Source organism: Rhinoraja longicauda, chromosome 25, assembly GCF_053455715.1.
Source record: "Rhinoraja longicauda isolate Sanriku21f chromosome 25, sRhiLon1.1, whole genome shotgun sequence".
In the NCBI taxonomy this organism is placed as follows: domain Eukaryota; kingdom Metazoa; phylum Chordata; class Chondrichthyes; order Rajiformes; family Arhynchobatidae; genus Rhinoraja; species Rhinoraja longicauda.
In genome coordinates, this window is record NC_135977.1 from 6,741,044 (window position 1) to 6,766,108 (window position 25,065).

General features: G+C 45.2%; 1 protein-coding gene across 1 annotated transcript; it reads left to right on the forward strand.

Annotated features, from left to right (window-relative positions):
* The first annotated feature begins 5,792 nt into the window (after positions 1–5,792).
* On the forward strand, positions 5,793–22,581 carry tmem119b (transmembrane protein 119b). The gene is made up of 2 exons (XM_078421543.1): positions 5,793–6,087; positions 17,960–22,581. Exon 2 carries the CDS (start codon positions 17,988–17,990, stop codon positions 19,095–19,097), a length of 1,110 nt encoding a protein of 369 aa, XP_078277669.1. The 5' UTR covers positions 5,793–6,087; positions 17,960–17,987; the 3' UTR covers positions 19,098–22,581.
* The last annotated feature ends 2,484 nt before the right edge of the window (positions 22,582–25,065 follow it).

Genomic DNA, 25,065 nt, shown 5'->3' on the forward strand with positions numbered 1-25,065 from the left:
TGTTCCGGTTTCCTCACACTTTCCATAGACATACAATTGGCTTCTGTAAATTGTCCCCAGTGTTTAGGATAAAACTAGGGTTTGGGTAATTGCTAGTTGGCGTGGACTCAGTGGGCCAAAGGGCCTGTTTCTATGCTGTATCCCTAAATCTCTAAAGTTGAAACCACCTCTTGTACTACTGTGGATTGTTTTGTAATTGTGTTTTGCAATAATGTTTTGTGTTTTGCTGTGTTTTTCTTTTCAGTGTCTTGTATAATTTATCTGTAGTTTAGTTTTTAGTTTAGAGATACGACATGGAAACAGGCCCTTCGGCCCACTGAATCCACGCTGTTAATCGCCCATTCACATTAGTTCTATGTTATCTAGTTTAGTTTAGTTTAGTTTAGTTTATTGTCAATTTTACCAAGGTACAGTGAAAAGCTTTCTGATGCGTGTTAACCAGTCAGCGGAAAGACTATACATGATTACAAACGAGCTGTCCACAGTGTACAGATACATGATTAAAGGAATAACGTTTAGTGCAAGATAAAGTCCAGTAATGTTAAAGATAGTCTGAGGATCTTCAATGAGGTAGATAGTAGCTCGAGACCACTCTCTAGTTGTTGGTTGGATGGTTCAGTTGCCTGATAACAGCGGGGAAGAACATTAACAGGTGACGTTTCGGGTCGGAACCCTTCTTCACAAAATGACAAAAAGTGCTGGAGTAACTCAGTGGGTCAGGCAGCATCTCTGGAGACAAAAACAGACACAAAGTGCTGGAGTAACCAACAAAATCCGCTCGGGTCAGCACAATGGCGCAGCGGTAAAGTCGCTAGAGATCCAGGTTTGATCCTGCCCACGGACCCTTGTTTGTATGGAGTTTGTACGTTCTCCCCGTGACCTGTGTGGGTTTCCTCCACATTCCAAAGACATACAGGTTTGTAGGTTAATTGGCTTGGTATAATTGTAAGTTGTCCCTAGAGTGTGTAGGATAGTTTTAGTGTGCGGGGATCGCTGGTTGGCGCGGGCGGACTCAGTGGGCCGAAGGGCCTGTTTCCGCGCTGTATCTCTAAACTAACTTAAACTAAAATAAGACACAAAGGAAAAGGGTCTTGGCTTGAAACGTCACCTATCCATGTTCTCCAGGAATGCTGTTGACCCATTGTGGTACTCTAGCACTTTGTGTCTTTTTTTGTAAGCCAGCATCTGCAGTTCATTGTTTCTACATGTGACATGGTCATGACATCTCTCATTAGACTATTCCAGAGTTGTTGCCATGGATCCCTCAGTTACCTATGATGTCAAAGTCAGAAGCAAATTATATCATATGATTCTCTACTGTATAGTTGGAACCTGTCCCCTGAATAAAATATCTTCTGATTGCGTCTCTTTGTAAAATTGGTTATTCACTTCTAATTTGCACATTTCAAAATAATCTTGTCCTTTAGCTCGGAGTTATTTCATTCAAATGACATCAGAGTAAAACAAGGATTGGTAAGAATTTGTGCAGATCTGTTAAAAAGTGTATTGCTTAAATAGTGAGTGTAGGATTTAATATTTATTCACAAAATGCTGGAGTAACTCAGCAGGTCAGGCAGCATCTCGGGAGAGAAGGAATGGGTGACGTTTTGGGTCGAGACCCTTCTTCAGACTGATGTCGGGGGTGGGACAAAGGAAGGATATAGGTGGAGACAGGAAGATAGAGGGAGATCTGGGAAGGAGGAGAGGAAGGGAGGGACAGAGGATCTATCTGAAGTTGGAGAAGTCGACGTTCATACCACCGGGCTGCAAACTGCCCAGGCGGAATATGAGGTGCTGCTCCTCCAATTTCCGGCGGGCCTCACTATGGCACTGGAGGAGGCCCATGACAGAGAGGTCAGACTGGGAATGGGAGGGGGACTTAAGGTGCTGGGCCACTGGGAGATCAGTTTTGTTAATGCGGACCGAGCGCAGGGGTTCAGCGAAGTGATCGCCGAGCCTGCGCTTGGTTTCGCCAATATAAATAAGTTGACATCTAGAGCAGCGGATGCAATAGATGAGGTTGGAGGAGGTGCAGGTGAACCTCTGTCTCACCTGGAAAGACTGTTTGGGTCCTTTGATGGAGTTGAGGGGGGAGGTAAAGGGACAGGTGTTGCATCTCGTGCGGTTGCAAGGGAAAGTGCCCGGGGTTGGGGTGGTTTGGGTAGGAAGAGACGAGTGGACCAGGGAGTTACGGAGGGAACGGTCTCTGCGGAACGCAGAGAGGGGAGGGGATGGGAAGATATGGCCAGTGGTGGGGTCCCGTTGTAGGTGACGGAAATGTTGGTGGATGATATGTTGGATCCGCTGGCTGGTGGGGTGGAAGGTGAGAACGAGGGGGATCCTGTCCTTGTTGCGAGTGGGGGGAGGGGGAGCAAGAGCGGAGCTGCGGGATGTAGAAGAGACCCTAGTGGGAGCCTCATCTATAATGGAGGAGGGGAAGCCCCGTTTTCTGAAGAACGAGGACATCTCGGAAGCCCTAGTCTGAAACACCTCATCCCGGGCGCAGATGCGGCGTAGACGGAGGAATTGGGAGTAGGGGATAGACTTTTTGCAGGGGACCGGGTGGGAAGAAGTGTAGTCCAGATAGGTGTGCGAGTCGGTGGGCTTGTAGTAAATGTCCGTCACTAGTCTGTCTCCTGTGATGGAGATGGTGAGGTCCAGAAACGGGAGGGAGATGTCAGAGATAGTCCAGGTATATTTAAGGGCAGGATGGAAATTGGAGGTGAAGTGTATGAAGTCAGTGAGTTCTGCATGGGTGCAAGAGGTAGCACCAATGCAGTCGTCGATGTAGCGGAGGTAGAGTTCGGGGATGGGGCCAGTGTACGTCTGGAACAGGGATTGTTCGACGTACCCGACAAAGAGGCAGGCGTAGCTAGGGCCCATGCGAGTGCCCATAGCTACGCCTCTGGTTTGGAGGAAGTGGGAGGAGTCAAAGGAGAAGTTGTTGAGGGTAAGAACCAGCTCTGCTAGGCGGAGGAGAGTGTTGGTCGATGGGGATTGGCTGGTTCTACGGTCGAGGAAGAAACGGAGGGCTTCGAGACCATCCTTGTGGGGGATGGAAGTGTAGAGTGACTGGACATCCATGGTGAAAATGAGGGAGTGGGGGCCTGGGAGCCGGAAGTTATCCAAGAGATGGAGAGCGTGTGAGGTGTCTTGGACGTAGGTGGGGAGGGATTTAACCAGGGGGATAGGATGGAGTCGAGGTAGGTAGAGATAAGTTCGGTGGGGCATGAGCAGGCAGAGACAATGGGTCTGCCGGGACAGTTGTGTTTGTGGATTTTGGGTAGGAGGTAGAATCGGGCCATGCGGGGCTGGGGAACTATGAGATTGGAGGCACTGGGGGGTAGATCGCCGGAGATGATGAGGTCGGTGATGGTGCTGCTGATAAAGGTCTGGTGTTTATCGGTGGGGTCATGGTCCAGGGATAGGTAGGAAGTTAATCTGTGTTAATTTGTGACAAATTATACCTGGGGGTTTATACAGTTTAAAATCCAGAGTGAGCTGAGGCAAATAGAGACTTTAGACTTTAAGATACAGTGTGGAAACATGCCCTTCGGCCCACCAGGTCCACACCAACCAGCGATCACCTCGCATACTAACACTATTCTACACACTCGGGACAATTTACTATTTACAGAAGCCAATTAATCTACAAACCTGTATATCTTTGGAGTGCGGGAGGAAACAGGAACACCCGGGGAAAATGCACGTGGTCCCAGGGAGAACATACAAACAACGCCTGTAGTCAGGATCGAACACGGGTATCTGGCGCTGTGAGGTTAGCAACTCTACCTCTGCTCCACTGTGCCGCCCTGAGGACCCTCCGTCTGTGTGAACACAAGAACAATCTTGTGACCCACTGGAAACCCAAGCTTAGGGAGGCCTAGGTTATTTTGCATAAAGGGTTTAAATCTCACCAGATTGAATTTGAGTACATGTGGTCTCGACCCGAAACGTCACCCATTCCTTCTCTCCTGAGATGCTGCCTGACCTGCTGAGTTACTCCAGCATCTTGTGAATAAATACCTTTGGTTAGTTCATTAAGTACATGTGGAACAGTCAATGAGATAAATCAGTAATAGTGATCATGAAAGTACTGGATTATTGCACAGAATTCGGCACCATGAGACCACCATGTCCATGTTGTCCATCAACTACCCGTCTCCACTAATTCATTTAGCATCACTTGGTCCTTAGCCTTCCGTGACTTAATGAGGTAATTTTTTGTCTAAATAAATCTTCAGTGTCGTGAGGGTCCCAGGCAGTGTGTTCCAGTTTCCAGTCAAACTCAGGGTGGAAACATCCTTCCTCAGATCCTCTCCAAGCCTCTATATCCTAAAACTAATCCCCCTGATTTTAGACACTCCTGCTGCATGCTGTAATGAATGCGCAGCTAACAACGTTCTTTTTGAAGCCACAGTTGAATTGACAAGGCAACCACATCAGCACAGTGGTGCAGCGGTAGAGTTACTACCTTACAGCGCCAGAGACCAGGGTTCGATCCAGACCATGGATGCTGTCTGTACGGAGCATGTATGTTCTCCCTCTGATTGCGTGCGGTTTCTCCGGCTGCTCCGGTTTCCTCCCACACTCCAAAGACGTACAGGTTTGTAGGTTCTGTAAATTGTGAATTGTCCTAGTGTGGATGATAGTGGCAGTAAATGGGGTGATCAATGGTCAGCGTGGACTCGGTGGGCCGAAAGGCCTTTTTCCATGCTGTATCTCTAAAGTCTAAAGTCAATTAATGTACTTTGTGTCTTTTTTTGTTACTCCAGCATTTTGTGTCTTATTTTTGTAAACCAGAATCTGCAGTTCATTGTACCTCCAATGAATGCGTCGTGAGCATCCACAGAGTGCAATATGGTAAGCATCAGATCACCTGCATTTAGGGCGGCACAGTGGCGCAGCAGATAGAGCTGCTACCTCACAGCGCCACAGTCCCGAGTTCAATTCCGACCTCAGGTACTGTCTGTGTGGAGTGTGTACGTGCTCTCTGTGACCACATGGGTGCCCTATCACATCCTGAAGATGTGCAGGTTTGTAGGTTAATTGGCCCTCTGTAAATTACCCCCTAGTGTGTAAGGAGTGGATAATAGGAAAGTGGGATAACACAGAACTAGTATGATGGACTCGGTGGACCAAAGGGTTCCATGATTTATATCTGAATGAGAGATAAAACACGCCAGCATACATTGTGGAACTCTCTCGTCCTTCCTTGAATCAGTACTACGTAATTCATCTTCTGAGAAAACAGATTGACCTTGGGTTTTATCACCACCTCTAGTATCTCAGGCAGTGCAGGACTCCGGCACAGGAGTCGAAGCCTAGATTGTGTGCTGAAGTCTCGTTAATGAAGCCTGAACCCATTGTGTTCTACTTCAGAAGTGAGAGCTGCTATCGCCATCGTGTTGATGACCCTACATTTAAAATGAAGAGCAAAATCTATGATTCAGAAATCCAGACAAAGGTCAACCTCCACTAGTGTTAATATCCAGAAATAACTCACCATTTGTTGCATACGTTACATTCCTATTGCTCAAAGTAGTTATTTCTTTCTCGTTTGTTTGGAGAACATTGAGACATAATTTCTTTCTTTTGGAGGGCAAGTTGAAAAAATATTGACAACGGAATTTGTTTAACTTTCTTTGTAACCAATTGTTCAGTTTGCATGCAATCTCCGATTCGGCTGAAACACGCAACCCCTGAGCTCTCCCCTCCCTCCCTCCAGTTTCTTCAACTGCACAAAGCAAGCGTTCTGGTCTCAGTGCAGCGCACAAAGGTCTGACAGGAAGTCTGCTGTTGAAGAGTACTGCATCCCTGCCGCGCGCTCCCCACATTAAACTCCAGGCTAATGAAAACAATCTGGTGTGGAGGAGAAAGAGAGAGAGCCAGAGAGAGAGAGAGAGAGAGAGAAAGAGGAGAGCTCACAAGCCTTACTCCCAACTGATGGCAGAAGAGAATTAAACACAAGAAGACCAAAGACTGGCAAGAACTTCTTCCAACTTTGTTCTTCATCTCCAAATACGCCTTCACATCAGCCGCTCGTTGAGAGGACATTTGTTTTATCCAAACCAGTAGCTCAACAGGGTAAGTCTAAATCTGTATGCTTATTTTGTTTGAACTGCTATGAGCTACAGCAGAAACTAAAAAAAAATTCTCTCTCTCTCGTTCTATTCCTTGTCTCCAGCTGCGATAAATTATCTTTTGACCATTGCGATGAAATTTACTGCAAAGATAGCCTTATCTTATAATCTTATAGTGGTGTAGCCTAGTCTTATAATGGTGTTTCAACATGAGAGAAAATACATTTTTTTTTAATCAGCTCCTCTCCTCAACCTTCACTTTCTTTATTTCTGTTTGACTTTTGGCACAATGAAGGTGTGAATTATCAAGCCACTTTGTGGAAACCCTCTTTTCTGCACCGTTCAGCAACATTGTGAAGTCAATTGCAAATATCTGCTTGTGATTCTCCCACCAATAAGAATTATCCTCGTCCATACATCATCTTTCTGAGAGTGATGAGACAATAGCAATATCAATATTGCATTTCAAAGAGGGATTTCTCCAGGATTAATAAACTGCATTAAGAAAAAAGACTGAATGATATAAATCTGAAATGGGCTGGAGGGAGGTGGAGAGGAGAGAGCAATCTTGCAGCGTTGTTCTCAACTTTCTGCCCCAAGGACTCTTTGAAGATTTCCTTTCCTTTCCTTCATTTCCTTGGCCATTCCATGCTGCATTTTCTTTCAATTTGTTTTTTGTTAATCACTCTAATTTTTCTTCATTCACACATTCCTGGCTTCCTTCCCCTTTATCTTCCTCTCTCACTTTATTCCTGTTTTGCTGCGATGCTCGTTCATTGTATTGCTTCCCAAATGTTTTTGTTTTGCAGTTCAAGACTTCCTTTCTCTCATTTCCCTCTCCCCACCTAAACATTCTCCTTACTTTCCTCCACTGCCTCTTTCCCTTGATCTGTTCTTTTGCTTGTGAAATCTGACCGCGGTTTTGTTGCTCTTCCATATAATCAAGTCCAGACAGTGGATATTAGCAACTTATTTGACCCTAAGAACCATACCGACCTGTCGAGGAGAGTGTGACTTCCTCTCTCCACCTCTAGCCAGTAGCATGGGAAGTATTAAGTAGCTAATGAGTGAACACAACGGGAAAGATTACAGAACTCCAGAGTGGTGTTTCAACTCATGGCCAATAACCTCTCGCCAAGTTATTAACAGTCAGAGGCTTGCAGGAACATCATACAGAAAAGAATGTGATGACAAGGAACTGCAGATGCTGGTTTACCAAAGAAAGACACAAAATGCTGGAGAAACTCAGCAGATCAGGCAGCATCTCTGAAGAATTTGGAGTGGCAGGTGACATTTCGGGTCAGGACCCTTCTTCAGTCATAGAGCCATAGTCATAGAGTGTGGAAACAGGCCCCACCAACTTGCCCACGCCGACCAACATGCCCCATCTACACTAGTCCCACTTGCCTGTGTTTGACTAATATCTCTCTAAACCTATCCTTACCATGTACGTGTCTAAATGTTTCTTGAACATTGTGATAGCGCCTGCTTCAACTACCTCCTCTGGCAGCTCATTCCATACAACTGGACATAAACAGGCTGCTGGAATAGGCAGTTGTGTGGTAGATGATGTTTAAATTGTGAGGTGATGCATTTTGGTGGGAAGAATGAGGAAAGGCAATGTAGAATAAAGGATATTGTTCTGCACAGGATGCAGAGGGACCTGGAATATATGGGTATGCAAAGGGCGGCATAGTGGCGCAACTGGTAGAGATGCTGCCTCATAGCATCAGAGTCCCAGGTTCGATCCCAACCTCCAGTGCTGTTTGTGCAGAGTTTGAACGTTCTCCCTGGTTTCCTCTGGGTGATCCATTTTCCTCCACATACCAAAGATGTTTAGTTTAGTTTAGAGATACAGCGTGGAAACAGGCCCTTTGGACCACTGAATCCACACGGACCAGAGATCCCCATCGCTCATTAGCACACACAACACACTTATTGTTTTACCGAAGCCAATTACTCTTTGGAGTGTGGGAGGAAACTGGAGCACCTGTGGAAAACCCATGCGGTCACAGGGAAAATGTACAAACTCCATACAGACAGCACCTATATTCAGGATCGAACCTGAGTCTCTGGCGCTGTAAGGCAGCATTCTACTGCTGGGCCACTATGCCACCTCTAACCAATGGACTTGTAGGTCAATTGGCCACTGTCAATTGCCCCTAGTGAGATAGATAGATTCTTCATTAGTATAGGTGTCAGAGGTTATGGGGAGAAGGCAGGAGAATGGGGTTAAGAGGGAGAGATAGATCAGCCATGATTGAATGGCGGAGTAGACTTGACGGGCCGAATGGCCTAATTTTACTCCTATCACTTATGACCTTGTTGTGTGGGGAGTGGATGTGAAAGTGGAATAACATAGAACTATTGTGAATGGGTGATCAATGGTCGGCGTGGATTCGGTGGGCTGCAGGGCCTGTTCCATGCTATATCTCTTTCAAAAAATCTTGGAATAAGGCAGGGCACTTTGAGAAAGCTATTAACAATCCTTACACTATTCAGGGTTTTATTAATAGAGGCAAAGAATATAAAATGCAAGATGTCATGTAGAACTTTTTTTTAAAAACATTGTTTTGGCCTCACCTGGAGTGTCATGTTCATTTGTAGCCTTAATATAGGAAGGATATGGAGGCATCAGAGAGGGCCTCCACAGGCTTTTGTGGCAATGAATTCAACAGATTCACCACCCTCCTAATAAGGAAAGTACATCCTTTTATTCCGAGGCTATGCTCTCTGGTTCTGGACTCTCCCACTAGCAGAAACATTCTCTTTAAATCCACTCTGTCCACGCCTTTCACTATTCAGTATGTTTCAATGAGTTTCCCCCCTGCCTTAACCACCAGAAGTTGAAACACAACAAAGTGTAGATTCATACAGAGTGTGGGAATTTTGTAAGTACGGGGATCGGTGGGGGTGAGAGATGGGTGCACTGTACAATTGGCAGTAAATGGAGAGAAATGTCAAAATGTCGTATGTTGAAAGACTGGAGCGACAGGGCTTGTATACACTGGAATTTAGAAGGATGAGAGGGGATCTTATTGAAACATAAGATTATTAAGGGATTGGACACGCTAGAGGCAGGAAACATGCTCCCATTGTTGGGGAGGCAAGAACCAGGAGCCACAGTTTAAGAATAAGGGGTAGGCCATTTAGAACGGAGATGAGGAAAAACATTTTCACTCAGAGCGTTGTAAATCTGTGGAATTCTCTGCCTCAGAAGGCAGTGGAGGCCAATTCTCTGGATGCTTTCAAGAGAAAATTAGATAGAGCTCTTAAGGATAGCGGAGTCAGGGGGTATGGGGAGAGGGCAGGAACGGGGTACTGATTGTGGATGATCAGCCATGATCACATTGAATGGCGGTGCTGGCTCGAAGGGGCCGAATGGCCTACTCCTGCACCTATTGTCTTTTGTGCATTGAAATGTGTAAAGTGCACCATATATACAGTGAGTCAGAGGTGGATCTCCAGAAATGACATCAAGATTCAAAGTTCGGCCAATAAAAGACACAAAGTGTTGGAGTAACTCAACAGGTCAGGCAGCATCTCTGGAGAACATGGATAGGTAATGTTTCGGGTCGACTCCAGTCGGAAGAAGGTTCCCGACCCAAAAGATCACCTATCCATGTTTTCCAGCGATGCTGCCTGGCTTGCTGAGCTACTCCAGCACTTTGTGCTTTGTTTGTAAACTAGTATCTGCAGTTCCTTGTCCGTCTTCAAAGAATGACATAGAGCAGAGGAGAAAGTTGATTGGCAAGACAAATCAGTGGGCCTTTCTACTCTCTCTGCAATTCATTAGTTTAGGTAAAAGAAGTTGATAATAATTTATACTTGGGGTGGAAGGAGGACCCAAGAGTAATTGATATTGTTTAATTAAAGGGAGAAACTGAGGAGCTGAGTTTAAACGTAATTGAACGAAGGAAGTCTCAACCCTTACAGAGCTCCATTTACATAACAGTGTGCGAAATAGAAACATAGAAAAATAGGTGCAGGAGAAGGCCATTCGACCCTTTGAGCCAGCACCGCCATTCAATATGATCATGGCTGATCATCTAAAATCAGTACCCTGTTCCTGCTTTATCCCCCATATCCCTTGATTCCTTTATCCCTAAGAGCTAAATCTAACTCTCTCTTGAAAACAGCAGACACTCTTGCAGTGTCCATGACAACCATGTGTGTAGGAAGCATATCTAACTGCATATATGTGTGTATGTATATATATATATCGAGCAAAATACATATGATATAGATTGATATAGAATAGAATATTATAGACATACACACATATATGTATATACACATATATACTCGCGCGCACACACACACACACATATATATATTTGTGTGTGTGTGTGTGTGCGGATATATATGTATGCGTATGTGTATAAATATATATATATATATATATATATATATATACATATATATATTTTATTTTTGTGTATCATAGACGCTGAGATGTACATGGATAACACACAGTGAAATGGTCACACCGCACAAAACTGCGCAGGTAGGTAAGTTGAATGGGTGACCACCAGGCAGAGACTAGGAAGGCAGATAGTGCAGGAATCCTCTCAAACAGTTATATATTTTCCGAGGGGACTTGAGGGAGGTGACGTCTCAGGAGAACGCAACAAGAGTCAGGGTGGTGGCAGCATTGGGGAGGACACAGAGCTAGAGAGACAGGGGTTGACCTGGACTGGAAAACGTAGGTGTTTCAATGACCATCGGTCTAATTCCAGGGTACTGTGCTGCCTTACTGCTGCTAGCTGCAAGGAATGTCCGTAGGACATTCTGGAGAGGAAGGATGAACAGAGGGAGGTTGTGTACATTTTGGTAGCAACCGCATAAGTTAGAGGGAAAAGTGCTGCAAAATGAATTTATGGAGTTGTAAGCTAAGTTAAACAGTGGGGCCTCAAAGGTCATAATTTTAGGATTAGTTTAGTGTATCCAGTCAAAGAAAGACTATACATGATTACAATCAAGCCGTACACAGTGTACAGAATCAGGATAAGTACAGATAAAGGATAAAGGGTACAACATTTAATGATTCATTGAAAATTACCAGCTACTTCAATAATCATCTCCAGGCCCTTTCAGTTCCACGTCCTCCAATCCTAAAGTTCATAGCTTGGAAATGGAGATGGTTATGTTTCCAGGCAAGTTTCAAACTCAGCACAGAGCAGCAAACAGATTTAAATAGTTGATAGACACAAAAAGCTGGAATAACTCAGCATTTCAAGAGAAAAGAAATAGGTGACGTTTTGGGTCGAGACCCTTCTTCGGACTAAGAGTCAGGGGAAAGGGAAACGAGAGATATAGAAGGTACATAGAACAAATGAATGTTAAAATACATTACTGCCTTTACAAAGCATCTGTGAGTATTAATAATGTTTGGTAAAGCCTCTTGGCGGCTCAATAATCCGGAGCTGGATGAGAGGCCAAACGCAACAGAATGATCCAGCGTTAACTAGTGAGGGACTGAAGTGCTGATACATTATGTGTTCCTGCTTACAAGTTCTGGACAGCTGAGGCAGTCACTCAGGTGGAATTTATAGAAATCAAGTCAATTGACTTAAAATAAATGTCACTTGTTTATTTGTGTTAAGTCGGTATATTCATGTTCTGGGCTTTTGTTCAAAGATGGGGCGGTTCGGGTACATGTGGTTTTGCATTCTGCTGCCTCTATTAGTATATCCTCTAGAGGTTGACAACAGGATAGTGGATGAGTATAAATAGTTTACTCAATAAGGGCCTCACAACCAGCAGCGGCTCCAATCATCATGGAGTCACTTAATTTGATCCAGACAGCTTCCTCGTTCTCCTTTTCGCACACACTCTCATGCCCCCGTTAACAAGTCATTCTGCATTCTTCTATCGTTGCACAAGTTGAAAAAAAAAAGGTGCTTTGAAATGCCGCCAAGCTTGCCACTTTATTCATCATCTGCGCGTGCTGCCTCCCACTTCATTTTTGGTTCCCCCTCTCATTTCTCTTTCCTAATTTATTTCCTATTTTTTTGCACAAATATCTCTTTCAGTAATATCTAGTCTCACCCCATCGTTCTATTCCGGTACATTCCCTCATTCTCTTTAATTTATTCTTATTTCCACAACACGCTCCCTGTCTCTTCTCAGTGATATCTCTTGCTCACCTTACTGACACTCTCATTCTACATTCCTCACATAATGCATGCATGTCCCAGGTTGTCCATTCTCTTACAGACGACCTTAGATCATTATTTTGCTCTTTCTGTCATGACTTGAACACTTGCTCCTTGCTAATTTTCTCTCTTCTTTCTGTCACTATTTTCTTTCATTGATATTCTGCCTACTCCTGTTCTGTCTCTTTCTCTCTATCTTTCTTAGAGTCATAGAGTCATAGAGCATGAAAACAACACATTTGGCCCACCTTGCCCATGCTGACCAATGTGCCCCATCTACGCTAGTCCCATCTGCCCATATCCTTCTAAAAGTATCCTATTCTTGTACCTGTCCAAATATCTTTTAAACTTGTGAAAGTACCTGCCTCAACTATCTCCTCTGGCAGCTCGTTCCATATACCCACCACCCTTTGTGTAAAAACGTTGCTCCTCAGGTTCCTACTAAATCTTTCCCCTCTCACCTTAAATCAATGTGCTTCTTGACTGTGCATTTATCCTATCCGTTCCTCTCATGATCTTGTACACCTCTACAAGATTAGCCCTCATCCTCCTGCGCTCCAACGAATTAAGTCCTAACCTGCTCAACCTCTCCCTATAGTCCAGGCCCTCAAGTCCTGGCATCATCGTCATAAACCTGGCCTCTTGTTCCCTTTATTTGTCTCTTTCCTCACTTACTTTCTCACATGTTGCTTTTCCCTCTCACTTTTGTGACATTATTTCTTTTTTGTGGCCCATATTTTCTTCAAGGACTCTCTCTCTCTCTCTCTCTCTCTCTCTCTCTCTCTCTCTCTCTCTCTCTCTCTCTCTCCTGTCACTGTTCTCTCTGTTTCTTGCTTTATCCTTGTTTCATCTCTCATTCCTAATCTAGCCAAATGAGAATAGTTACCAACGGAATCTCAAAGCCTAACACAGGGACGGTCTGGTGCAACCATATCCTCCCTGTGTGTCCACATTGCTGAACTGGCCTCCTCTAATTCCCCCTTTCCCCTCTCTCTTCCCTGTGCCGCAACCCCCTGTATGCACCCATTACTCCCACTGTCCCACCCTGTTCCCTGTCCTCTTCCACCTATATCCCTCCCTCAGGCTTTACATTTCACTCCTCTTCTCTTCTTATCTGATGCCCTTTAGTCTCCATTTTATCTCAAGCCTTTGTCACCTACTCCACCCAGAAGAAGGGTCCTGACCTGAAACATCACCTATCCATGTCCACATCAGACACTGCCTAACCCGCTGAGTTACTCCAGCACTTTGCGTATTTTTTATCCTACTTCAAATCAGAAAGCCATTCAGCCATTGCCAATGCATTCCCTCTTTCCTCCAAACTCTGACAACTTTTTGTTGAGAGTCGAGAGTGACTTCCTTAAACGTCTGTCCCTACTTACTTACTGACTTTCGTGATATTCTATCCTATTCTGTTCGGACCTCTTTAGCCAACTCTATCCTTGTTCCATTGTAATCCCCTTTAAACTTCCAACACCACTTTCTAGCTCTCAAACTGAATGCAGAATTCTACCTTGCCATAATCACTACTTCTGGGGAATCTTTTCTTTTAACATATAACATATAACATATAACAACTACAGCATGGACACAGGCCTGTCCGGCCCTACCAGTCCACGCCGACCATTCTCCCTGACCTAGTCTCATCTACCTGCACTCAGACCATAACCCTCTAATCCCCTCCTATCCATATACCTATCCAATTTACTCTTAAATAATGAAATCGAGCCAGCCTCCACCACTTCCACCGGAAGCCCATTCCATACAGCCACCACCCTCTGAGTAAAGAAGTTCCCCCTCATGTTACCCCTAAACCTTTGTCCCTCAATTCTGAAGCTATGTCCCCTTGTTGGAATCTTCCCCACTCTCAAAGGGAAAAGCTTACCCACGTCAACTCTGTCCGTCCCTCTCAAAATTTTAAAAACCTCTATCAAGTCTCTATCAACCTCTATCACTTACTCTGAAGTCATTTATTAAAGATGCCTCCTTATCAGATTACCAGAATTATGATGACCTGTTGGAAACACAAGGAACTACAGACTCTGGTTTATGAAAAAGACACAAGACACAAGATTCTGGAGCAACTCAGTGGGTCAGGCACCATTTTCTGAGAACATGGATAATTGATGTTTCGGGCTGGGACACCTCTTCACCTATCCATGTTCTGCAGAGATGTTGCCTGATCCACTGAGTTACGCCAGCATTTGTGTTTTGGCTTGCTGTAATGTTAAGTAACTCTACAAATCCACAGATTCACAGAATGATGGTGACGGTATCTGTTAGATCAATTAGAACTCTGCCCTGTTTCAACCTTCCTTTCTGGAGAGTGGCCCCATTTTAATTCCTATGTTTCAAGGACCCGGTTTGGGGCTTGTTAATAAATTATATTTCCAAACTTTGTGTGGTCCTCTATTTTCCACTTTTCCCAAGTGAAGTAAGAAAACAAAATCTACAGCTAGCTGAAACAAACTGATTGAGCTTGGGATTACCAATATGTTTTTTTTATTTGATAAAGTGCAATGGACATCTGAAGTAAAACCACATGTGCTACAGTTTTCCCACAACCGGTGCCCAAGAATGTGGGAAATCTCACTTGATCCTACGTCTGACATGGTACCAGCCTCCTGGGGTCTGGCTTCCTCTAATTATACGTGCTTCCTGCCCTGGAGATGCTGGCTTATTGCGTCTGGAAACACAGTTAGAGATGCCCTCATACCTCACTTGCCCAGGTGGCCATTCTTTATGCACCACAGGATTATCACCGAGTCAGAGAGTTTTGAAGCATGGAAACTAGTCCTTTGGCCCAACTCCATAATGGCTACAAATCTACCTGAGCTAGTCCCAATTGCCAGCCTTTGACCCACGTCCCTCTAAACTGTAACTATTCTTATACCTATCTAAATGCCTTATAAACATTGTAATTGTACCTGCCTATACAACGTCCTCTGGCAGCTGCTTCCATACAGCTACTGAGAGGCAGTGTTAAAACATTGTTTCTTAGCTCCCCTTTAAATCTTTCCCCTCCCACCATAACTCTATTCCATCTAGTTTTAAACTCCCCTCTCCTGCGAAGACTGTGAATATTCACCTTATTTATGCCCTTGGTGATTTTACGTATTTCTATAAGATCACATGTACATTGGCACAGCGGTAGAGTTGCTGCCTCACAGCACCCGAGACCCGGGTTCCATCCTGACTACGGGTGCTGTCTGTATGTGTTTCACGCTCTCCCCGTGACCACGTGGGTTTTCTCTGGGTGCTCTGGTTTCCTCCCACAAAAAAAGTTCAGGTTTCTAGGTTATTTGGCCAATATATCCTCGTGTGTAGTGCACAAGTGATTGATGGTTGGCGGGTACTGGGTGGACCAAAGGGTCTGTTTCCATGCTGTATTTCTAAAGTAAACCAAACTAAACACTTTTCAGCCTTATAAGCTCTGGGGAAAATCGACCCAACTCATCCCTCCAGTCGCAGTTACATCCTGGTGAAGCTTTTCTGCACCCTTTCCAGCTTAGTGGCATCCTTTCTATAGCTGGGTGACCAGAATGGCATATATACTCCATGTAAGGTCCCATCAATGACTTGTACAGCTGTAACCAGACATCCCAACTTCTATACTCAATGGGAAACATGGATATGTGGCATTTCAAAATTGGACCCTTCTTGAGACTGATTGAACAGACAGACTGACCAGACTGAATCAGTCACTGGGTAGATATGGTCACTTGCCAAGCTTTGTAACCCCTACTACAATCAGTCTGAAGAAGTATCCCAACCCAAAACGATGCCTATCCATGTTCTCCGGAGATACTGCCTGACCTGCTGACTTATTCCAGCACTTCCTGTTTTTTTTTTGTAAACCTGCCTTTGCAGTTCTTAATGTTTACATTCTATACCTTATGCCCCGACCAATGGAGGCAAACATGCCAAATGCCTTTGCCAGGAGGCTGGTATCATGTCAGACATGGGATCAAGTGGGATTTCCCACATTTGTCTTAGAACGGGGCTGGAAATACAAGGAATTGCACATGCTGGAATCTTGAGCAAAACACGAAGTGCTGGAGCAAGTAACTCCGCAAGTCAGACAGTATCTCTGGAGGATATGGATAGGCAATGTTTTGGGTCAGGACCTTTCTTCAGATTGGGATTAATTGGATTGTTCCCATGCAAGATCTGCCACAGACTCGATGGGTTAAACGGTCTCCTTTCTGACACATTGCTCCATAATTTTTTTTAAGGCGAAAAGGGGCAAACGAGGTTCTTGTTTGTCTTTGAAATTTGCAGATAGATTTTGTTCCCTTTTCACCGTCCTGCCTGTCAGTCAGGGGGGGAGCTTCCCTTGATCATCCATGTGTTACCACACTCGCTGCACAGAGATCAGCACTTCCTGGGGCAAGAAACTGCAGATGCAGGAAATCTAAAATGAAAGCATACAATGCAGGAAAAAAATGCAGCGTCGGTGAAGAGAGAAACAGAAGTTTTGACTCAGGGCGATTTTTCCAGGCCATGCAGTTGCTGTTGATTGTGGTTTCAAACTTACAAATAACATCTTTCCTCTCACATTTTCACTTGACCGCCTCAAGTTTCCACCATCTATGCTCAGCACTATTTTAAACGCTACCATTACAAAGAGCAGGCGATTGTTGTTAATTCAGGCTACTGGTTTTTATTGGCTACCCAACGAAGGCAGTCAGAGAGCCTCGGCACACTATCCAGGTCTGGGCTGCACACAAATCCATCAATGACACTTGTGCTGATAGGTCAAAGAATTTGTTTTTATCTAAAAGCTTAGGCAACAGATGTTCCTAATGGACAAATAAATTCCGAATCAGAAAACTCGCTCAGTCACAGGGAGAACATGCAAACTCCACACAGGCAGCAGCCAAGGTCAGGAATGAACCTGCGACTCTGGTGCTACGAGGCAGCAGCTCTACCGGATGCGCCTCTGTGCCAGCTTTAATATTTTAACCCAGGACTGCTAGGGGTAGTGAGCACCAACTTTGTCCCAGCTAAGGCCACCTAATTGAGCATCTTACCCTGAAGTAGGCTGTGCAGCTTCCTAATGAAACACTATGGCCTTTTCATCCTGAGAGCTTCTGCAAAGTTTTGGAAAAGCATAACAATGCAGATGCTGGAAACCTGAAATTAAACTGGTAGATGTCCAACACAACGACTGCAGATGTTGGAATCGAGCAAAATACAAAGTACTGCAAGAACTCAGCGGGCCAGGCAGCATCCGAGGAGAAAATGGACCAACCTCTGACTAAAGATCCTGACCCAAAATGATGCTTATCCGTTTCCTCCACAGATGTTGCCTGACCTACTGAGTTCCTCCAACACTTTGTATTTTGCCGGCAGATAGTCAGTATCATACAGCGTGGAAACAGGCCCTTTGGCCCAACTTGCCCACACTGACCTACATGTCCCATGTACACTAGTCCCACCTGCCCACATTTGACCTATATCTCTCCATGTCTTATCCATGTACCTGTCCAATTGTTTCTTAAACGTTGCTGGCCTATGCTCAGCAGCTCAGACAGCATCAGTGGAGAAAGAAACGGAGTTACTGTTTCTAGCTAATTATCTCTCTGGCTTCTAAACAGGAACTCTCCAATAATTCTGCCTAACTGGCCGGGCATTCCTGGCATTTACTGCTTTTATTAGAAAAGGACGGTCTTTTAATTTTAATCTGCCGCTTTGTTCTTTTTCCTGTTTTAATAGACCTTGGACACACCTGTGGACATCAACAATGGCCGTTTGGTTGGTCCTATGGCAGCTTGTTCTTGCAAACATGTGCCTATGTGCACCAATGACCCCCAATGTTCCAGATGTAAGAACACCGAGTTCTGCTGAAGCATCTGGCAGTTATGAATCTGCAGTCACAAGCACTGAAGAACCATTTTCCACCGTGAGAAGCTCAGATATCGACACCACGGATGCTGCCTTGACCTCAACCCTTGCTGTTACTGCCTCTAAGTCGGCCCACATTGGCACTGTTGTAAAGGAGTTTATCATGCAGTACCTGACCTTCATCATCATTGCCGCAGTTGCTCTGGTCCTACTGCTTGTCCTCGTGTGCACCGTGATATTTACGAGGCTAAGCAAGGGTTCAGCCTACTACCCGTCCTCTTACCCTACTAAAAAGTACGTGGACAAGCAGGACAAAAGGGGTTCCGGCAAAAACTTTGAGGAGGTCGCCGGGACGGTCGGTGAAGAGCCCAAGGAGGATATGGTCAACACCTCGGAGCAGCTGCAATCTGACATTCTCTCGGCCTCCCACAACCTCAAGAAGAAGGGGCCATCCAAGGGAAATGAGAAGAAAGCGGGGAAGGGAGAGAGCCCGCAGGAAGCAGGCAAGGAGGGAGGGAACAGTACGGCCCCAGACTCAGCAACTAATGCGGAAGGCCCATTGACTGGCGGCATGGAGAGCAACTCTGCCAAAGCACCCGAAGGAGACCGGCAGGAGGAAGAGGAGGAACAGCCGACGGGGAAGGAAGAGCAGAAGGGAGACGGCCAGGCAGTGGGGAAAGGAAAGAGGGAAAATGAAGAGGTGGGCAAGGATAAGATGGAGATGGAAACTGGAGCAGTCCCAGGCACTATCTCAATAGAGCCATCTAGCAGTGAGATGAGGGACAAGTTCCCCCAGGCCCCTGGAGAACAACTTGTTGCAGGCACAGACCAGTCAAACACCTTAGACGGAGCTGCAGGCCAGGAATTGAACAAAGTTAAGTACGCCCAACTGACTTTATATGACGCATCGAGTGTGGCTGAGCCATCTGCCGATTATTCCAAGGACCTGGAGGGTACCCCACTCATCTCCAAGTCCAATGGTGCGCCCAATGACAACAGAGCTTTTTAAACGGCCAACGCAAGCCAAAACCTCCCTTGGCTTGATGTGAGGATTACTTGAATATTGACCGGAGAATTTGCTCAGCAATACACCAATGCCACTCATTTTCAACCAAATGCTTTAAAACAAAAACATATTTTGCAAGATTAGGATATGCAAAAGAAACATTTTCAGTTAAAAAAAAACTGAGGGAAAAAAAGGGTTTTATAGATTCTCTTAATACAAGGAAAAATGTCATCCCAACCTGTAACATTGATTTATTGATTTTAATTCCCTCCATTTCAAGGGGAAATATCAACCTGGAAATGGGAAGAAGTTTAAAAATGCAACCATCCCAGAGTGCTTAGATTTACTCTTCATTTAATCGTTTTGAACATTTACAGACATCATCAAAGGTTAAAGTGTCAAAAGTTATGGGGAGCAGGCAGGAGAATGGGGTTGAGAGGGAAAGGTAAATCAGCCACGATTGAATGGCGGAGTAGACTCGATGGGCCGAATGGCCTAATTCTGCTCCAATGAATTATGAACTTCTGAATTTATCATCAAAGGTACTGATTTAAATTGGAAGGATATTCAATCAAGTCAACCCCAAATCAAAGCTCCAACATCTGATTTGTTAGTTTAAACTTTATAATGTTTCAGTCGTGCTTCCAGCCTGCCCCCTATTATCAGCGACTAAATCCCACCCATCCACCTGGATATTTGAGGCTCACCCATGTACATGAAGCCAACTTTGTATCCTTGCCTTTGGGCTTCCTGAAGCCCCATGTGGGCTCAGGGATAAAGCATGGCAAGATGATGGCTCCCAGCATATCTTCCCGCAAAAACTGCAATGTAATTTTCTCTCCCAAATATTATCACATCAGGTTAAGGGTACAGTCCCCCTTCATGAGCCTTCTGAAGGAGCCATATGCTGTAAAAGCAACTAAGTAATATCATCTTTCAATAATCTTTCGAGAATTGCTGGATGTTTTGACCCTTGCATTGGCGGCACCCAAAAATTAAAGTGCTTGTTTTTGTGAGGAATCATCTGTCGTAACATTGGATGATCCAATCGTAACACGTGTGCCCATTGAAAGCAGAAGCTCAATGCAAAGAAACCTTTTAAAAAAGTAATTATTATTAACATGGATTGTTCAGGCAGGATCTGAACAAAGTTAAGCATGCAGTGATTTTAACTGGGGTATATAGCCCCTTGAAGGAGACTTAAAGCTTGTTAAACTAAATTGCAATAGCCAGTCATGTATCTTGAGCATAAATTGTTCATTTGGGCACAACTTCAGCAGTGAGCCCTACTTTGCTTGTATCATTTTTTTTTAGTAAAACTAGACACCATTATGCTTTGGAATTAACTGGTATCCAAAAAGCTGGGTTCCTTATATACATTACCGATGTAGAGCATGAGACACAGGGTGTTTCAGTCGTAGGGTGGACTCAGTTCCAGTATATTAGACAGACACAAAGTGCTGGAGTAACTCAACGGGTCAGGCAGCATCCCTGGAGAAAAGGGATGGGTGACATTTGGGACTCTTCTTCAGACTGAACGTAATGGGTGGGGAGATGAAGAGGTGGGGGCGAGAAAAGACCAGGGCTGGTCACAAATGACTTCAGGCAGAGTGGTGCCTTGATAAGCCCATGTTAGCTAGGGAAGGTGTGATCTCAAGAGGGATACAATGTGGAGAACTGTAGAACTGGTTAAACAACTAGGGTGGAGGAAGGGGAAAAGGGGAGAGGGGAGGGAAGTGTAGGTTACTTACAGGAAGTTACTTAAAATTAGATATTTCAGCGTTCATACCACTGGGTTGTAATATGAGATGCTGTTCCTCCAATTTGCGTGTGGCCGAACTCTGGCAATGGAGGAGGCCCAGGGTAGAAAATTTAGTATGGGAAAGGGAAGGGGAGTTGAAATGATTAGCAACTGGGATATCAGGTAGGCCTTGTGGTGGGGTGACAGGCTTAATCCTGGAAAATGCCATAGGGAACACTGACCAAGCAAGATGTAAACCTTTAGACATAAAGTTTGGAATATTTACCAGCACCATCCAATTCATGTACAGCAAATCCATTTTAAAATTACATTTATGGAAGACCTACAATGTATTCCAAGCTTCCGGGACACAGTGTCCTCCAGTCCCACAAGAAGATCTAAACAGTTGGCTCTTTGAGGAAGAATGGCATCTGTGGTCAAGATTGCCTGGGTAGGGGCCTTTTCTTGCTTCCCTCACTCCCCAGTGTTTGGGTGCTTGACCTCCCCAGAGCAACACATGCTGGGGAATTTGTAGTGGGGGAGGAACAGAGGGGGGGGGGTGAAAGAGACACTGGTAACGTTGGAAATGTTGACGCCCACAACAGATCAAGCAGGTTAGAGTCGAGGTGTGAGTTAGCCACTATAAATGGCAAGGTTGTGCAGATGATGGTTCATACTGAAGGTCGACACCAAACGCTGGAGTAACTCAGCGGGTCAGGCAGCATCTTTAGAGAAAAGGAATAGGCGATGTTTTGGGTTGGAACCCTTCTTCAGAGTCTGACCCGAAATGTCACCAGCCATGTTCTCCTGAGATGCTGCCTGACCCGCTGAGTTACTCCAGAATTTTGTGTCTACCTATGGATGGTAGGGCTTTAGGGCAGACTCTCAATCCCTGCCTCTACCATTCTTGAGGAAGCTTATGCCAACAAATGGCACATTTTGCCCAGGTTTTATTGACTGCAAGTGCATAAGCCAAGTGCATTTTAATCCAGCACATGCCTTTTTCCACTTTGACCGCCCAATGCCATCCTTCTCCTCCCAGTGAGGCCCATTCTGCAAAGGCTCTCTGAACTGAGTGACATTACTTGGAATAAACTGGTGGGTGGTGGGGAGATTTTTTGCGGTGGGGGGGGTGCTCATAGTGGCTGTGCTTTGGCGATCCAGCCCCACACCCCTCACCCGACCCTTGAGTTCTTCCCCTAGTCCACGGTGCTTTGTGTGGCCATGGCAATGAATTTTGGTGCAATGCTTTGTTTAGTTTAGAGATACAGCGCAAAAAAAAACAGGCCCTTCAGCCCACCGAGCGATCCCTGTACTCTAGCACTATCCTACACACTATGGACAATTTACAATTTTGTTTTACCGAAGTCTATCAACCTACAAACCTGTACATCTTTGGAATGTGGGTGGAAAGTGGAGCACCCGGAGAAACCCACGTGGCCACGGGGAGGACGTACAAACTCCGTATGGACAAGCACCCGTAGTCAAGATGGATGCCGGGTCTCTGGCATGGTAAGGCGGCAACTCTATCGCTGCACCACCTTGCCACCCCTGTGACTCTGCACACACCTTCTGAGAATGTCCATTTTCACAGAGACACCTCCACCGCCCTGCACTGAAGAACTCTTACAACACCCAGAGCGGGCCAACGTCAACCTTTCTGATTCATGTTTTTCCTGTTCAGTCCTAAGATCGCTGTAGTGCAACTTAACGCTGGCAATATACAATAATAAATCATTTTTAATAAAGCAATGCATTTCCTATGTTTTACGTACGTATTTTTCAACCCTGCTGTGTTTCATTCCAAGCCACTTCTCTCACACACTAGGAGGACCTTCCTCCTGTACAGGTCCACTGTGAGAGAGAGGCCAGTATCCTACGCTAGATAGCAAGGCCAACTGACAGCACCCTCTCCAACCCCAGTAGCCTAACTGAGATCACCACAACAGCACAAAGCCCACGATTGAATTCACGGTGATCCCAACAGGTATCTTTTCTTTACACTTAGTCATCAGGGGAACCAAAAGGCCATAAGACAAAGGAGCAGAATGAAGTCATTCGGTCCATCGAGTCTGCACCATCTGATCACGACTGATCTATTTTTCCCTCTCAACCCCATTCTCCTGCCTTCTCCCCATACATTTGATGCCTTTAATAATGAACAACCTATCAATCTACCCTTTAAAAATGCCCAATGACTTGGACTCCACAACTATCTGTGACAATAAATTCCACAGATTCACCACCCTCTGGCTAAAATAATTCCATTGTAAATGTACGTCCTTTTATTCTGAGGCTGTTCCCTCTGGTACTAGACTATAACACGACTGGAAACATCTTCTCCACATCCACTCTATCTAAGCCTTTCATTATTCAGTAGGTTTCAGAGATTTCCCCCTCATCCTTCTAAACTCCAGCAAGTACAGGCCCACAGCCCTCAAACGCTTATCATATGTTAACCCAATCATCCCCTGGATTATTCTCGTAAACATGCTCTGAGCCTTCTCCAACATCAGCACATCCTTCCTCAGATATGGGGCCCAAAACTGCTCCACGAAAAGGAAGCCAAACCCTTCTTCGGTTCCAGGTAGCCCCGATGGTGCAATGGGACCGTCTCCTGGTGGTGACGTGAGCCTCGCGACCCTTCCATGGTCCTGGGTCATTGGTGCTCACGCCAATGTGTGAGTGTTTCATTTATTTTAATCAACGAGGCAGCTGTGACTGTCTGTTTCCTTAAGAACTATTTCTGTGCACAGGAAGCTTCTGTTTCATAGTTCAGTAGCTCCGCTTTGGTTAACAAGACCGTAAATGGGAGGTGGGGGAGTTCCAGGCAAGGCTCTTCAATGCGACCCGATGTTATCTCGGAGCCCAGTGCTTTCACTGAATGCCAGACCAAGCATAAAGTTCTGTGAATTTGGGCGCTGCCCTTTCCTTGTGGACCTAGGTCCCAATCTGGAGCAGATTGAAGTCATCAGTCTTTGGAACTCTCCTCCATATGATGGGTTTGGGGTTTTCAGTTTCGTAGAGGCATAGAGCATGGAAACAGGCCCTTCAGCCCATCTCAGCCCATGCCTATCAAGTTGCCCATCTAAACTTATCTCATTTGCCCATTTGGCTCATATCCCTCAAAACCCTTCCTATCCATGTACCTGTCCAAGTGCCTTTTAAATTCTGTTATAGTACCTACCTTAACTACCTCCTGGCAGCTTGTTCCATATAATCACCACCATCTGAGTGAAAAAGTTGCCCCTTGGGCTCTATTAAATCTTGCACCTTTCATCTTAAACTTATGTCCTCTGGTTCTTGATTTCCCTACCCTGGGTAAAAGTTTCTGTACATTCACCCCATCTATTCCCCTCATGATTTTACCCACTTCTATAAAATCACCCCAGCCTCTCCTGCGTTCCAAGGAATACAGTCTTAGCCTGCCCAAACGGCGGCACGGTGGCGCAGCGGTAGAGTTGCTGCCTTACAGCGAATGCAGCGCCGGAGACTCAGATTCGATCCTGACTACGGGCGCCGTCTGTACGGAGTTTGTACGTTCTCCCCGTGACCTGCGTGGGTTTTCTCCGGGATCTTCGGTTTCCTCCCACACTCCAAAGACGTACAGGTATGTAGGTTAATTGACTGGGTAAATGTAAAAATTGTCCCTAGTGTATGTAGGATAGTGTTAATGTGCGGGGATCGCTGGGCGGCGCGGACTCGGTGGGCCGAAGGGCCTGTTTCCGCGCTGTATCTCTAAATCTAAAAGAAATCTATAGCTCACCCCTCAAGTTCTGGCAACATCCTTGTAAATCTTTACTTTACTTCAGACTGTATAGATACAGTGTGGAACAGGCCGTTCAGCCCACCAAATCTACGCCGACCAGTGACCACCCCATACATTCGCACTATTCTACACACAAGGGACAATTTACAATCTTACAGACGCCAATTAACCGATAAACCTGTATGTCTTTGGGATGTGGGGGGAGACCGAAGCACCTGGAAGAAACCCACACGATCACAGGGAGAACGTACAAACTCCATACACACAGCACCCAAGGTTTAGATCAAACGCAGGTCCCTGGCGCTGTGAGGCAGCAACTCTACTACTTCTCTGCATTCTTTCCAATCTTTGCATTCTCTCCAGAATCTAATAGTCACAACCCCATGCTACAAACTACCTCTAATTCATCCTAATTAATGAGCCAATTAGTTTTTAGACTTTACTTTAGATTTTAGAGATAC

Bases quoted from the DNA above. Each gene is read 5' to 3' on its own strand.
- tmem119b (XM_078421543.1), top strand. From the start codon at position 17,988: ATGGCCGTTTGGTTGGTCCTATGGCAGCTTGTTCTTGCAAACATGTGC.